A 16,262-nucleotide genomic window follows, 5' to 3' on the forward strand; every position below is an offset into this window, starting at 1 on the left:
TATCTATATGTTCTCTCTCTTTATAAGAAGTATAAACATCTTAAAGTGCAGTTGTAAGATCTGGAATCCAGGCCTTCGTATACCACAAACACAACTCACGAGAAAAAATAACATGATTATTGACGCTGAATTTTAGTCGGAAGATTTGATGTAAAACGCTTGTAAAACTGTTAGATATTAACTAACGATGTATTTAATAAACACAACAATAAATTGTATTATCATTCAAATAGTATGAATAGACATAAGGTGAGTATCCGGACGATTTTAAGATTAAGAAGCGTTATCGAGTGGTATTGAAAGTAAACGGAAAATGAATCTCAAGCTAGTAATTGTTTTTAATATAAAAATAAGTATAAGTAATTTAATTGCTATATACATACAATTATTCGATCTACAAATAAGATAATATGACTTTTGTTATAAATGCCAATGCAACAACTGTCAACAGATTTTTTATAATCTAAATATAAGCAACTATAGGACACTCCATTGGTATCAATAATAGGCAAAACCAAACAATTTTGTGAGCTTTAAAATGTCCCGACATAACCAAAAATACAAATAAAGCTTCACAATGGTCTGAACAAAGTCAAGTAATTTTGATTATGTATCTAATTACTTCTCGTTCTCTACAGTATATGCAATATATGATTTTGAGGAGACATCAATAGGCTACCAAGAAACCAACCAGATATTTCAATAATATGAGCGTTTAACATTGTTCTTACGACCGAATAATTATAGTAAATTCTCTAAGAGACATATGTCTCTGATTCTAGATATCAGAACAAACCTAGGTGTGTAACATAATAAATAAATTTGGTGTATTTACCGTCTTCTGATTGGTTAAATTATTAGTTTTATTTTCAATGTTGTCAATTTTTATGGCGACACGCCCACTCTAACGTTGTATATTCATACGCCAATTTATTTGTACGTTGTTATTGTTAATATAAATAATATAAAAAGTTCTTTGAGACTTATTTTTGATAGAAATTTATTTATAATGAATGGCAATCATTTATCTTGATTTTATTGAACCATAAAACTAATTTTTGACTCTTCACATTTTACATAATCCGCTTCGCGGATTATTCAATGTGAAGAGTCAAAAATTAGTTTTATGGTTCAATAAATTCAAAATAAATAATAGCCATTCATTAAATGTATCACATACGTTGGAAACAACATTAAATGGATTTCAAATCACAATGATCTTGAAGGTTTTGAGGCAAACACTATAACCCATTCTCGGTTCAGAATTTCCAGTTAATATTAAGATGGGTTTGAAGTGATTCTTTAATAGTCGGAGGTAGTTAATTTATTTAAGACTTTAAAAAGCAATAGTAGGCGCAGATCCAGTCAGTATACAATTTTTTTTTGGGGGGGGGGGGGTGATTTTCAACCCCTGGAAAACTATTGAATGTTCACATAATTATATGATTTTTTTTTATTTAAACACGGAAAAAAGAAAAAAAAAGGGTACTGAACAACGGATCCCCCATTTGAATCCGTCAATGTATCAACAGAACAAATTGTGTGCGGTCAATAAAATCTTAAAATAGGAAACATTACATCCTTTTCAAAAGATGATTAATAATTGTGTCTAGAAATAGGACTAGACTGAATGGATATGATTATTTCAATAACTATTATTCCCAAGAGATGAACATGTGCTAGCGGAAGAGTGCTTGAATACACACCATTATAGTTATAATTGTACTTCCGCATAGATTAACATGTCCTTGTCCTCAATTGACAAATTATGAACGTTTGAAAAAAGGACTTTTAGATTTATTTTTGGATATACATGTACATGTACTTCAAATGTTTTTACAATGAAGAAAAAAAATATAGTACAGATGAGTATTTAAGGTGGTACCCAACACTTTCACTAAAATAAATTTGGCTCGTTTAATTTTCTTTAAATTTTGACAAAGTATTTACTTTTACCCTTTAACAAAAATATAAAAATTTCAAATTATTTGAACCAACCGTTTAATCAGAAAAATAAGACTGGTTATATAGCAGTTTGACAAAAACTTATTTTGATCATTGAGAAGCTTAATAATCCCTTAACAACATAATGTCATTAAAACATTCTGCTGATTTTACAGAGTTATCTCCCTGTAGTGTAAGTACCACCTTAATCTACCGCTGATAATATTTATCGAAAAAAGAATAATTTTGGAAATTTTTTTTAGAATTCACTCTGCAGTTTAATAAGTCTATATCGTATCGAAATATCATATTCTTTTATTATAATTTGTATGTTTAAAAAAAAAGAAGCACAGTCGTTTATAAAATACACCACTGTAACTCTCGGTGGAGATGATCTTAGTGTCATTCTTAATATTGATCATCTTGTAATGCAACATGAAAACAATAGCCAGTGCTTCAATATCTATAGCAGATGCTTCGTTGCTGTCGTGTTAAAAGGATCCAATATGCAAATGTAAGATCCATAATTGTATGAATTACATATAATGTTGTTATTTTGTTCTTATAAATCAATTGAAACACTAAAAGTCCAATTTACTGGTTTTGTCGTTCTACATGTATATAGGCCGAATTTTTAACAAGTTGGTTGAATGTTTGCTTTCTATTAGTCAATGGGCAAATTCAAACTTAATATTGAGGTTGAACCGAATTGTCAGTCGATTTATTACAAGGCCCAATATGCTTGTACGTTTGCATATGCAGTTCTCAGCCAGATTGACATAATTTGAATTAATTTTTTTCTTAAATCTGCTTAATTATGTATTATTACATATGCCATAAACATGTTTCTGTTGTTTTTAAAACGACTGGATTTTGAAAACTTGCATCATACAGAATATTTGTCTTTTGTTTCATTGCACTATCTATTGAGGAGAGAGGCTTATTGTTTTGTTGAATATGTAAAATAGATGATATGGTGAAATAAACAATATAGTTTTAAAAGAGTTAGTACAGATGAGGAAAACAGAACATAAACTAAAATGTATTTTGAGGTTAAACACTTTATTTACATTTCATTTCAACTATACAAACATAAAACATGCATGTATATAATCATTTGTGATCACTTCAATCTAAAATCAAACACAATCGAAACATAAAATTGAAGCGCAAATACTGCTTTCTTATACTTGACATGTCAAACAGAATCAGACTAACAAAACCTCAAATCATGAGAACATTAAATGAATAAAATAGTCACTTCCTGATAAACTCTTTAAGTTAATAGTGGTGATGTCAAGTTTTACAGAATAGATATAGGTCGGTTAACCATATTCGCGGTACTTCATGTCGTAAATAATTCTGATAAAACTTTGTCACAAAAAAATATTAATTCACAAAGAGTTCCTTAACGGTTGTACATGTAAGAGCCTCAGTCAGAAGAGTCAGAACTTTAATGAAGTTCACGTACTGGATTCACATATTACCAAAATGTGTAAGATTTCTTGTGTTATTGATATACTAGTAATAAAACTTTTGTTACAGTTGTTTTGATATCTTTTTGAGAATCACACAGCCTTACTTTAATTATTTATCTTTTTTATTTGATTGGTTAGTACTATGCATTATATACAATATAAATTAAGAGATATTTCAAGTATAAAAAAATTATACCAATATGTGCAAAATGATTAAATACTCAATAGAATAATGTTAGCAAAGTAGTTAAAATATAAAAATGAATATTGCATGTTTCTATTAAAAATTCAATCATAAAGTAGACACACGTTTCAAAGTGAGAAAAAATGTGAAATCATATTAATTCCAATGCAAGCTTACAAACACTTAGTCTATCTTAATTAAAAATCCAAGCAAAACCTTGAACAATACTATTTCAAATATCCAATGTTATTTAAACCTAAATATAATACCAAAACATACTGAATTAAATTTTCATAACTGTTTTCAAACTAAATATGAATAAAGCTGAGAATGAAAATTGAGAATTTGTTTAAAAGACCACGAACTGACCAAAGAGCAGAAAACTGTCGAAGGCCACCATATAGATATAGGAAGATGTGGTGTGAGTGCCAATGAGACATCTCTCCATCCAAATAACAATTTAAAAAAAAGGTAAACCATTATAGGTCAATGTACGGCCTTCAACATGGAGCCTTGGCTCACACCGAACAACAAGCTATAAAGGGCCCCAAAACTACTAATGTAAAACCTTTCAAACGGGAAAACCAACGGTCTAATCTATATAAAAAAACGAGAAACGAGAAACACGTATACATTACATAAACAAACGACAACTACTGTATAACCATGTATACATCTACAATGCATTGAATTGAAACTAATATAGATACAATGGAGATCACTTCCAACCTCTCATTAGAACTGTCAGAATAATCTATCATAGAACTGTTCTAAATTGTCCTAGAACAGTTCCACCTAGAACAGTTCTACCCTAGAATTGTTCTAGATAGAACTGTCAGAATCAGTTCAAGGTAGAAATGACCAAACCAGTTCTAGGTAGAACTGTCAGGATCAATTTTAGGGTAGAACTGTCCAAATCAGTTATAGTCGTAGAACTGTCAACAGAAATGACCAAATCAGTTCTAACCGTCGAATTGTCTGCTGAACTGACTAAATCATTCCTAACCATAGAACTGTCAGCAAAACTGTCTGGATTGTAGAACAATTCTAAAAGACGTCACTGCATATATATAGTATATATTATATTCTTTTGACTTATTTATATTTAAGACAGCGAGTTCTTAAAACTGTTTTGTGGAAAGAAATGACTAAATCAATTCTAATCGTAAAACTGACCAAATCAGTTCTAATCGTAGGACTGTTCTAGTCGTACAACTGTTCCAGCCGTAGAACTGTTCTAGTCACAGAACTGACCAAAGTGGTAGAACTTTCAGGATCATTTCTAGGTAGAACTGTCAAAATCAGTTCTACATGACTTTTTGACAGAATCAGTTCTAGTTTAGAACTGTTCTAGCTAGAACTGTCTGAAAGGTGTCAGGATGAACGTTCTACATACTGCCCTTAAACAGTTCTGATAGATTCTGACAGCTTTGATGAGAGGTTAGAAGAGATCTCCACTGTAAGATATAAGATGGAAGTCTTTGAATACAAGAAATAGAAAACTTTGAGGGAACAGAACAAAAAGTATGAGAAATACCCACATTACTATGGCAAAATCAATGTCAATAATATACTTGAAAAATTAAATGACTTGGTGATAGTTTCATGCCATTGTTTATAAAAAAAAACCTGGATATTTAGTTTAATATGTCTTCAATTTGAGCTCCTGAGTTAAATTAACATTGCTTATGGTAACACGTGCATGCTTTTGTTATTGTTGTGACTAAATACAATGTACTAAGGTTTGTTGGTATGCTTTATAGATCGTTGTGGTGTGTCATGCAATAATTTGGTGTGAACTATTGCAGTGTACAAACTTAAGGTTTGTTGTCATGCTTAATAAATTGTTGTGGTGTGTCATACAGGAATTTGGTGTGAATTTTTGCAGTGTACTAACTTAAGGTTTGTTGCCATGCTTAATAGATTGTTGTGGTGTGTCATACAAGAATTTGGTGTGAACTATTGCGGTGTCACAATATGCTACATTTTCTTTGTCAGTCTTCTGCTTTGAAAACTGGCCGTGCAAAAAATGTAATGATGTTCGTATCATTTTTGCACGTTTCGCCATAGCGACTTTTAATGCGCTATTGCTGGGTGGTCTCTTTTGATCGGGCTTCAAAAATGACGTCGTTGCCATAGCATGACCATATTCTGCTTCGACACATTCAGGCTCTTTTCTTCGTACATCAACATCAAGATGTTGATATTGATCATCCACTTTATCATAAATTTGGTAATCCGGATTGCCTCGAGCTCTATCGTGTGTCTTCAAATCGTTCCTTTGGTAACCGTATGCCTTCTTTTTATATGCTGTCATTGGTTGTATTGCACCTGGCTCGATTTGTAGTCCATTACTTTCTTTGTGTGCTTTTTCTCTTCTTCGTCTAAAGAAAAATGCAAGCAGTTGAAAAACATGGCAAGCTATAATTGCTCATCCTTATTCAGTCCTACATCTATAAGCCGAAGAAATCACATCAAAATAATGTTGGATTGAAAATAAGCTGTTTCCAGTTACACTAGTTGGAAAAAACAAAATTGTCAAATTTTGTCACTTCAACTATAAGTTCGATTGTAGAAGATTACCACATGTTGAAATCTTTTTTTTTTATAATAGGTGGCAAATAATAATAGATACACAACAATTATCAATATTGATTAAGTTGAATATTAAGGTAATTTTAAACATATACATGTAGTAAAAATTAAAAATCATTGGAAGAAAAATCAAATGTAGGGAATTATAACATCGCAAACTTTCCTTCATCCTTTTTAACATTTGATTTCCATGTTTAGTTATAAAAATGTCGAAATAAAATTTTCATTGTTCCTGTTCTGGAGTTTTAATATCAGAATCTGGACACGTTGTGTATAATTATCATCTCTACTGTTAAGAAACTCAGCTTTTTGTTTTGAACATACATGTATAAAATAAAATTGAGAATGGAAATGGGGAATGTGTCAAAGAGACAACAACCCGACCAAATAAAAAAACAACAGCAGAAGGTCACCAACAGGTCTTCAATGTGTAAGTTAAGTAATATTATCTGTCCGTTTATCAGCATGATATGGTAAAGTTACAGCTCTTAGACTAGTTTATAATTTTATTACTGAGAGAAGATATGAAATTTTCACTCCTAAGGGCTTAGAATCAAGACTGGATTCCAAGTTTTTATAAATTAGAAATTGTGCGACGTAAATACTTGTATATAATTATTGAATGATATCAAACTCATTCAGGTTTGATAGAAAATATACATTGTAATTAAATTTGTTTTTGGTCTTTTTTTGTCCTCGCTAATGACTGATTCGAATCTTCTCCACTCTTTACTGTTTATAAAGTCGGCGTTACACTTAATCCATTAGATTGTACTGATTGATATAATCGTAGTCTTGAATTCATAATTGTTTCATTAGTTGTTATAGGTTTTGAAAAAGTTTTTTAGAAACTATAATTCAATGATTGTCATTTGTTGTAGTATATCTGATTTGGTTTTTGATAATTGCTTTTTTTTTCATAAATGAAGTGGTTGAAATGACCGGATATTGTATGTCTTGTTGAACAGTATGGGTTTTATTCATTGTTATTCACAGTTTTTTCACCTGCAGTTGAAAATTACTTAGTCTGTTGCGGAAATTTGTCTCATTGGCACTCTAACACAACTTTGTATTGTTATTAGGAAGGACAAATATAAAAACGAAGATTTGGTATGATTGCCAATGAGACAACTCTTCACAAGAAACAAAATACAATGTACATAACAAATAGTATAGGTCATTGTACGTAAAATACGGTTGTCACGATGGATTTATATTTTCTGCTCCTTGAAAAAACCTTTAAGACAGATATCTTAGCTTTACATTTATATTTCTGAAGGATCATAAAAACAAGATGGAAGTGTCAAGTAACGAGATACTTGTGTTATTATCCATATCATTATCCATAATTTCCTACGAATGGAAGGATACTTTTGTAGAAGTTTAAAAGATAAGGTGCATTAACGAAAAAAAAACACCCAAAATAGTTATTCATTTGACCTGTGATTAATCAAAATTGGTACTATATGAAATATCTATTAGATTTTTTTTTTGGAATAAGCGATTTTCATGCAATGGCAATGCATATATCAGATGTATGGCATAACAGTTTACTACATTTGGGCACGGACATTCTTATAACTTACCTTCTTACTACTGTTATAAGTACTGCCATTATTATTAGAATGGCCAATGCAATAGCGACTGGAACTGAAATAAAAATAGCATGTTATTAGCTATGAAACAACACTTTAATACTCTATACTCTATATATATTCAATCACCAGTTAAAATGTTATTTTAGGGAAATCTTAGATGAAATGACCCGACATCTATGTGTGGTTCATGTGTGCTGTTGCCATCACTTAGTGTTCGTTGTCGTTTTTTGTCGAGGTTTTCGTCCGTCGTGTGTTTTCGAATCCAAAGGATCGATTTGAACAAAATTTGGAACAGATTATCTTCCGTATATCTAGTCTGAAATATGATCTTATTAACAGTCATTATTACTGACATTCCTTGTATCTCCCTACTTTTGATATTCCAACATTTATCAGTAGACGCCCAGATAGAATTATTGTCCTCAAACGATATTTTATTCAAGTCACTATGATTTAGAATTTTCAAGACTAACGTGCAGCAAAGATCTGATTACCAATCCAGAGCATCTGATTGAAACCCAGTTTTGTTTAAAATAGTTCGTGTTGCTCTTGTTTTGATATTTGTTGTTCTGTATGCATTACAATTATCAGTGCTGGTGTTTAGTGTGTATTCGACTGATGACTTTGAATATCTCGTTGATAGCTTTCGCCTTTCATTTTAGGAATTGTTGTCCTTGATATTTAAGGATGTTTGCTCCTCTACTTTTTGATTTTTTGCAGATTTTCGGAATCCTCTGGTTTTAACCATGTATTAAAATTAAAAAAATTTACCCACTACCTCCTACTTTTCTTGTCATATTTTTATTACATATCATTTAAAAAAGCCATATACCAAAATCTTATGAAATCCTTGTTATTTTGTCATAGTTTTTAAAAAAAAAAGGTGCCAATGTTAAGGGAAAGAAAAACCAGAGAGAATTATTTCCCGCCAAATTTTAACGGCTTATATCTCGGAAACAAGCACACGGACCCTCCATTTTTTTCTGCTTTTTGGTTTTTTTATTCATATACTTTCAATTTATAACAGTCTTTTAAAAAGCTTGTTATTTTAAACAGAGTAGCGAACATCCTTAAGTAAAATAAAATGCTAAATACGTTGTACAAATGACACAGACTTTATAGTCTAGTCGCATGTCAGTTAAGATCGTTTTGAACAAGTCATTATGAATGACAGATTTATCCTTCATAGAACTGCATTACATAATTCTAAAACAGTTATACCCTAGAAGTACAGTTTCAGGGTGGAACTGAAGAAACCGTCCTAGGCTTGAACTGCTAGAATGTTTTCAAATTGGAATAAGTAAGAAACTGTTTTAGTGAATTGAGAACGTACCTAATGAAAAAATTATACTATAAACTAAACCATTGTTTATAGTTTCATTCGCCACTGTTCTGTCATCGTTATCCATCTGTGCGTCTGAGGTAGTTAATTTCATATAAGTACTGATTATATTATCGCTAATGCTTGTTTGTGATGAGGAAGCAGAAACAGTATTCAAACTAGACCATACAGACGAGCGTTCACTTGAGATAAATTTTGTCGACAAACCCTTTGGGGAAGATGGAATGATAGTTGTATTGTCTGAATTCGTCGATATAATATGTGTAGACATGGTAGCCAGCGATGATGTTATAAACTCTGTTTCGGTGCTAAGAGTTATTGAAGTGGAATTTGGTTTGTTGAATGCTGTAGTTCTGTGTTCTGGTTCATCTCTTGTGAATGTGGTGGTATCATGGTCTGTAAAAGGGAATTAAACCTGTATAGCCACTCTCACATACAATAGATGATAGCATAATACCATGATAAAATGACTATGTTATTAGACATTAATATATTGAATAAAATATGTTGTTACATGTAGATGTTCTTTCAGATAAAATTGATCGACCAAAATATGTCTATATTTTAAAACTTTAATATCATGATTTAGTTTTATGTAAATATCTTTATAGTTCAATGTGTTGCAAATTTCTACCTTAACCAGTTTTTATCACTCCAACGTACGTTTTATATATTTATCTATTTGTTTTTTGTCAATGTTGTTGTGACTGAGTATGAGTCGAATATGCTAAAAGTATTTTGCAATTGGACATGAAGCAGTTTAGAATCAATAGAAAAAAAAAAAAAAAAAAAACCAATTGATATAAATATTAGCTTTCTGTACCATATTTTGCCTTTTATAGTTTATTTTAAAAGATTACTTCAAGTTAAAAAAAGAATCCTAATCTGTTTTATTATGAAACCCTGTCGACTCATCCGGTCTCGACTTATAGAGTTTATGCCAATTCATCAGTTTATGTTTGGTTCATTTATGTGCCTCTTCCAAATCGATTTACATTTTGAAAATTGTGTTAAGCAAGAGATGACCCTAAGCTATAAGCTATAAATACATCAGTGACCTTCTGGAGCACCAAAGATCACCCTTGTGACTTGGTCGGGCTCGCGATGCTCAGTATTTAGTTGTTAATGTTGTGTTATGTGAAGTGTTATTGATATTTTAGTCGGTTTGTTTTTTTCAGAATGTTTTTGGCATATGAAATTGAATATCTCGTTAGCCTTTCCTTTACAAATGCCTTTTAGTTCAATGTTCTTATTGATAATATTCGCGGTTTGTTTTACTATAAAGAACTAGTACAGTACGACAATCTGTCGATACAAATGTTTTGGCATAACACAAGGTCATGTTTTTCTCTGGATGTTCATGAAGTCGTTAAACTAAATTAATTGGATGTTGTATGTGTACTGATTGATATATTAGTCATAGAAACATGGTTTCTTTTATTAGTTGATATTGGCGATGAACTAGCTGTCAGTACGCTCAGATATGTACTTTTAGTCTTTTGTTGTTAGGGATGTACCCTGCTTTGTCCGGTCTGAAGGCCGTACTATTGCCTATTGTTGGTAGAATCCATTTCAATTGAACTTTGCCGGAAATTTGTCGCATTGACACTTATAAAATGTCACCTAAGTTTTATATACATAAGAAATATACAAATTTAAATATTTACTAGTTTGACACTGTCTAATGACGGTTTGATATCCTGGTTGTTTGGGTTTGCAGATGGCCGTGTACGTGTATTTACAAGGCAATGGCACATACTTAACCGTCCTGTAGTTCACTACTAAATGTAAACAATCCAAATTTAACAATCCATTTACTTCAGCTGAAAAAATAATAAAACAAATAGGTTATCTCTTTCAAGTAAAAATTAAAACGAAGTTTGATTTTGATTACAAAGTGATATACCTAAACAAAACCACTCTTAAACATTGAAATAAGTTTATCAATTTTGGGAATGCCATCTTTGACAATCGTATATGTCTCAAATTTGTGTATACTAGGATTATCATTCGTTTTTTAACATTAACTTTGCCGAAAAATTAACCGAGTTGATCCATTTCCTGCATGTGCATTGCTGAGAAATGAATTACTATTCAGGAAATCTGAAAGTTTTTTAAGAAAATATTGTATATGTATTAAAATTTTACATTAGCTCTGTCATTTTCCTAGTATATTTGAAGATGACGTTGATGCATGATCAAAGGAGGAGGGTAAATGAACGATATCAAAAAAAATCTGTGTTTACCTGTTTCATTTTATCGTCTTATCTTTTAAGAGTTTTATAAAGAGTCACTGAGTTTGTAATGCGATTTTTTTTTTGAATACTTCAATATCCATTATGTTTACAAGCAAGGACGTTTCTGATAACTTGTTATTATATGCACATGTGTACTATACGAGGGTTGTTCCTAAAGTTCGTGGACAAGCTGTAGTCTGCGTAAAAAAAGCATGTCAGGTAAATTTTTTTGCATATCTTTATCTAACTATATCCTAGTTCGGTTTGATCAATATTTGTCCAATTTTAATTCCGAAATAACAACACTTACCTCATATACAAGCAATAGGGACCCGGAGCATGGCGGAAATATCACATAACATGCAGGCTGGTGTTTTCATATTTTTGATATTTTAAGTTTCAAAATCAACCAAAATAGACATGAAACTTATATAGTGACTTCGACAATAGTCTTGACGTAAAACCTGATAAATTGAAATGCTCAACATTTCGAAATGGCGGAGAAATCTCGAGTTGAATCATTGAATCCAGAATAAGCACAGGGAAATTTACGGGAAAGGTGGAGAAGCGGGCGGTTATAAAGTTTTGTTTAGACATAGGAAACACGCCAAAAGAAACACACAAATCTTAAAACAGTATGAGAAACATAGCAAAGTTAGTCATTCATTGGTATTCAAATAGCACAAAAGGTTTGGGACGGAAAAGACGATCTTGAAAACAATGGGCGGGAAGGATGGCCATCTTTCAGGGTATCAGATGCGATTAAAGATGAAGTTCTGAACGTTATCAACAATGACCAGCGACAAATAGTTCGCGAAGTTCCAGACAAATGTTACATTTCTTAGTATACAGTGAACTACATTTTAGCAAATGATTTGAATATGAATCGAGTATGTGATAGATGGGTACCGCAACTTCATATAGTAGAACATTTAACAAAAAGAATGGAATTGTCAAATCAATTTATTAAACAAAATCCCTCGTGGTGTCATACGATTTCTAGACAGAATAATTACATCCGACATAAGCTGGTTTCATAACTACGATCCGGAAACTAAACAACAGTCACCAAGACGATGCACCGGCCCTCACTTCTCTAAAAACTCATCTAGAAATTGATTTACTTGGATTCGAATGTCTGAAACATCCTTCGTATAGCCCTGACTTAGCGCCAATGGATTTTGCGGTATTCCCGCATATTTAATATTTTCTCCGTGGACAAAGTTTCCACGATATACCTGAACTTAGACAGGAACATAATCTTTAAAATGAAAACAGAACAGTTTGAGAAAATATGTAAAAAAAACAACCATGAGTTGCTTTGACAGGGGACTACGTTGAGAAAAGTTAAAATGTTGACGTCGTCGAACGTCGGAACGTCAGAAATATTTATTTGAGTGCTTCAGGTGAGAGTTTCTTAAGATTCTAAAATTGATAAAAATGCGATTATTCAAGCAGGTACTGAAATAAAATTTTGCACAATTAATCAGTAAATCATGAAATAAGTTATATACTTGTTTTATTTATTTCGGACGGGTAAATAATATTTTATTGAGATAGTCCTCAAACTTTACGGACAACCCTTGTATATATAGCTATTGAACACATAGACTACATAGGTTTGGGTTTATATATCTTTCATGTAAAAGTCTGTAAATTCTTAATAATATAGATCAGTTGTTTTTCAATGATGGACAATTTCCAAGTTCTGCAACTTGGAAATCGATAGTCAAGTCGTCAATTTATCAGGTTTAAGTCGTAAAGGATGGCAGTGGATCCCGGTTTGTTTGTTTTTAAAGGCATTCACTCGTTTTGTGTACCGCATGCGGCGTGGAGAGTAACACTATGTCACCCACTGATGCGCAGGCATGCCCATTTTGTTGCATTAACGTGCTGACTAATACGTTAAAAACTGACAAAAAACAAAATATTATTTGATAAATGTGGTAAACTATTTGATGATCCTTGTACTTATGTAATTCTATCATGTGACTATACAGTTGATGATCTAGATCAATTGTTTAGGAGTGTTATAGATATAAACCCGATTACATTTAGTGTTTACTTAGGAAATATGACTGACAATAAATTGATAAATTGTATTCTGCCTGTGACATCGATTTTGATTTAGAGAATTAAGAACGCAAACAGTTTAACTTCATGTGTGTACATTTTATTTTCAATTCTTGTAATTTTTTACTGAACCGCAACAGTTACTGCTACTACAATATAGAAGTACACACATTATCTTCAAACTGTAAAGAACATATGATCGATAATACTTGAAATTGTCGTCGTGATCCTGTCTTTATTAACTGTCTCTGTGTAAATAATAACTCGTGTTGTTTGTATATGATCAATTGTAATTGTATTAGCCTTGTTATATACTCTCCAATAGGAGGCTAATACATTACATATATATTATTATGGACTTTACGTTTTGAATTTTCCACTGACTTCAGTATTTTTGAGATTTTACTTTTTATCATTGATTACAAATGTATCATTAATATGGTCAAAATAATGGATTAACTGTTAACAAAACTGTAGATATGATAAAAAAGGTAGGGATTTTCGTTCCAAGTATTATAAATACATTACGGTAACCTCTATTCCTTAAAACCGTTCGAAACTTTGAGTACTTAAGGCTCATTCTTTTCGTACTCAATATGATATTTTTCAAGCTTTGATTCGAAGTCACTAATGAATATTTCATAGACACAACAGATATCTTGCTTTTAATTTGTATTTCTATAGCTAGTATTTAGGATGACTTTATTGTTAGGATGGATTTTCTGTCCACATTTTCCGTTGACTGATATGATTATTTTCTCTCGTGTGCTTTTGCCCCCTGGATCATAGATAAAACAAATCTGTGCCTCGTGGACTTAATTTGGTTTCATATATTTATACAACTGTTTTGGAATTTTGGGTCCTCAGTGCTCTTCAACTTGGTACCAGTTTGGCTTTTTAACTATTTTGATATGAGCGTCACTGATGAGTCTTGTGTAGACGAAACACGCATCTGGCGTATAAAATTATAATCCTGGTACCTTTGATAACTGATTTGTACCTCACATATTGAAATGTTTCATATGATGATATTATTTGCGCAGTATACCATGCTTTGACTTTACAATGAGTTTGATCTAAAATAGAATGAAAAGTATAATCCTTTCCTTCAGACATGGACAGTTACTTTTGTTTTTCAGTGTAGGTTTTATGAAGAAGCGTCAATCAATTCAACATGTTCAATTATTTTAGCTACCCACAAATATCGAGGAAGATATTTTGTAAGTTGCACAAGTATTAATTCTCAGAAATTGATTTGAATACGAAATCAATTGTCAAGGTTAATGTGGCGACCTGTTAGATAGTCGTATCGAACAAATTAAATTTACTTGAATGAATAAAAAACAGGCTTAGCATAAAAAGGGAACATTAATTTAAAAATCATAGCGCCGAGTAATGAAAATAGTAGACAACACAAAATGACAAAATCCGTAATGTAAATAACCATGAAAAAGAAAGAACAACTTTCTCATGACGAAACAGTACAAAACCGTACAACCTAAGAGCCAACAAATTTGATACCTTATATCGTCCTTCTCAACATTAGAGACTGAATCAGTCATACACAGAAAACATTGAACTTGGACTCCCCTAACCAATCATGTACTAAACGTATGAGTTCCTAAATGATAAAGTTAACATGTGCTTGAGAACCGTTTTGGAGTGAGTATTGTAAAGTTTACTTGTATGAGTAATGCGATCTATTATCGTTAACATCAACAGAACCAAAGGCTAGCATGGTACGAATAATTCGAATTAAATGCAATTACTGTAAATTCATAAAATTATTACGTGCATTTATTATTGCGATTTTGTCATTTAAGACTAAAAACCCGATTTTATTTTTTGCGATATTAAAAAAATCCTATTTACATTAGATTAAAATATTCAAAATGCGAGTTTAAATTATTGCGAATATAACACTGTCACATTTTTCGCAATAATAAAAACATCGCAATGATTTCTGAATTTCTGAATTGATTTACATATAAACCTACAACAGACTTCGTCGAATGATGCTTTATTTGTCCATTTCAGAAATCTGGATCTGAAGATATTTGACCAGTACTCTCGTCCATCCTCCAATTTATCAAGATTGTTGATGGTGCTAAGTATTGACCCATTTAACGAGGAACATCTAGTAATTGCTGACTGATAAGTTTCTGCGAATCCGAGTTGTTTAGTTACTAAAATAAAAAAGAGACTGATTAAAGATATTAAAAAAAAATATATAAGTATAAAGACCTCGTAGCAGAATGTGAATTTAATGAGCTCGACGATAAGATAATAGTGACCGGCAAAACTATCAACCCGACCGGAATGTTGTTTTAACTTAATATACTAATCTTTTCATGCATTAGACATGTGAAACAATTTATTACTGATTAACTCATTTATATCCAGAAATAGATCGAAATCATCTTGGAGATGTTTTAATTTAATCACTGACATTTAACGAACATTTGGATAAATATTCAGGTCAGTACAAACTTGTCTTGTTCTAAAAAATTAAAAATCATTGAAAGATATAATGTCTCGATATAGACCTGTTTGAATCAGGTGATTGTTCTATTTTATTTGTTAGTGATTTATATTAGTCACTACTTTATTGGCTGATAAACTTCTGATGTAGGATAAATGGATCGATTCGCACCATGAAAAGTTGAAACCATCAACATTAAATCCAACTCCTACACACAAAGCTAAAACGATGAAAAGAGGACACTACCAATAATTAGAGGAAATAATTGTCAAACATATACTCGAGTTATCATCACAAAATGTAATAAGGATTCGTTATAGTTTTACTCC

General features: G+C 31.5%; 1 protein-coding gene across 1 annotated transcript; it reads right to left on the reverse strand.

The window, feature by feature from the left end:
* Nucleotides 1–3,318: 3,318 nt before the first annotated feature.
* LOC134683177 (uncharacterized) lies at nucleotides 3,319–15,690 on the reverse strand. Its single transcript, XM_063542294.1, has 5 exons — nucleotides 15,449–15,690; nucleotides 10,809–10,964; nucleotides 9,133–9,537; nucleotides 7,788–7,851; nucleotides 3,319–5,990 (listed from the first exon to the last, which is right to left on the reverse strand). The coding sequence occupies exons 3-5, from the start codon at nucleotides 9,410–9,412 to the stop codon at nucleotides 5,504–5,506; spliced, it is 831 nt and encodes a 276-aa protein (XP_063398364.1). The 5' UTR covers nucleotides 9,413–9,537; nucleotides 10,809–10,964; nucleotides 15,449–15,690; the 3' UTR covers nucleotides 3,319–5,503.
* Between the last annotated feature and the right edge of the window lie 572 nt (nucleotides 15,691–16,262).

The sequence above is a fragment of the Mytilus trossulus genome, chromosome 9 (assembly GCF_036588685.1).
Source record: "Mytilus trossulus isolate FHL-02 chromosome 9, PNRI_Mtr1.1.1.hap1, whole genome shotgun sequence".
Classification (NCBI taxonomy): Eukaryota; Metazoa; Mollusca; class Bivalvia; order Mytilida; family Mytilidae; genus Mytilus; species Mytilus trossulus.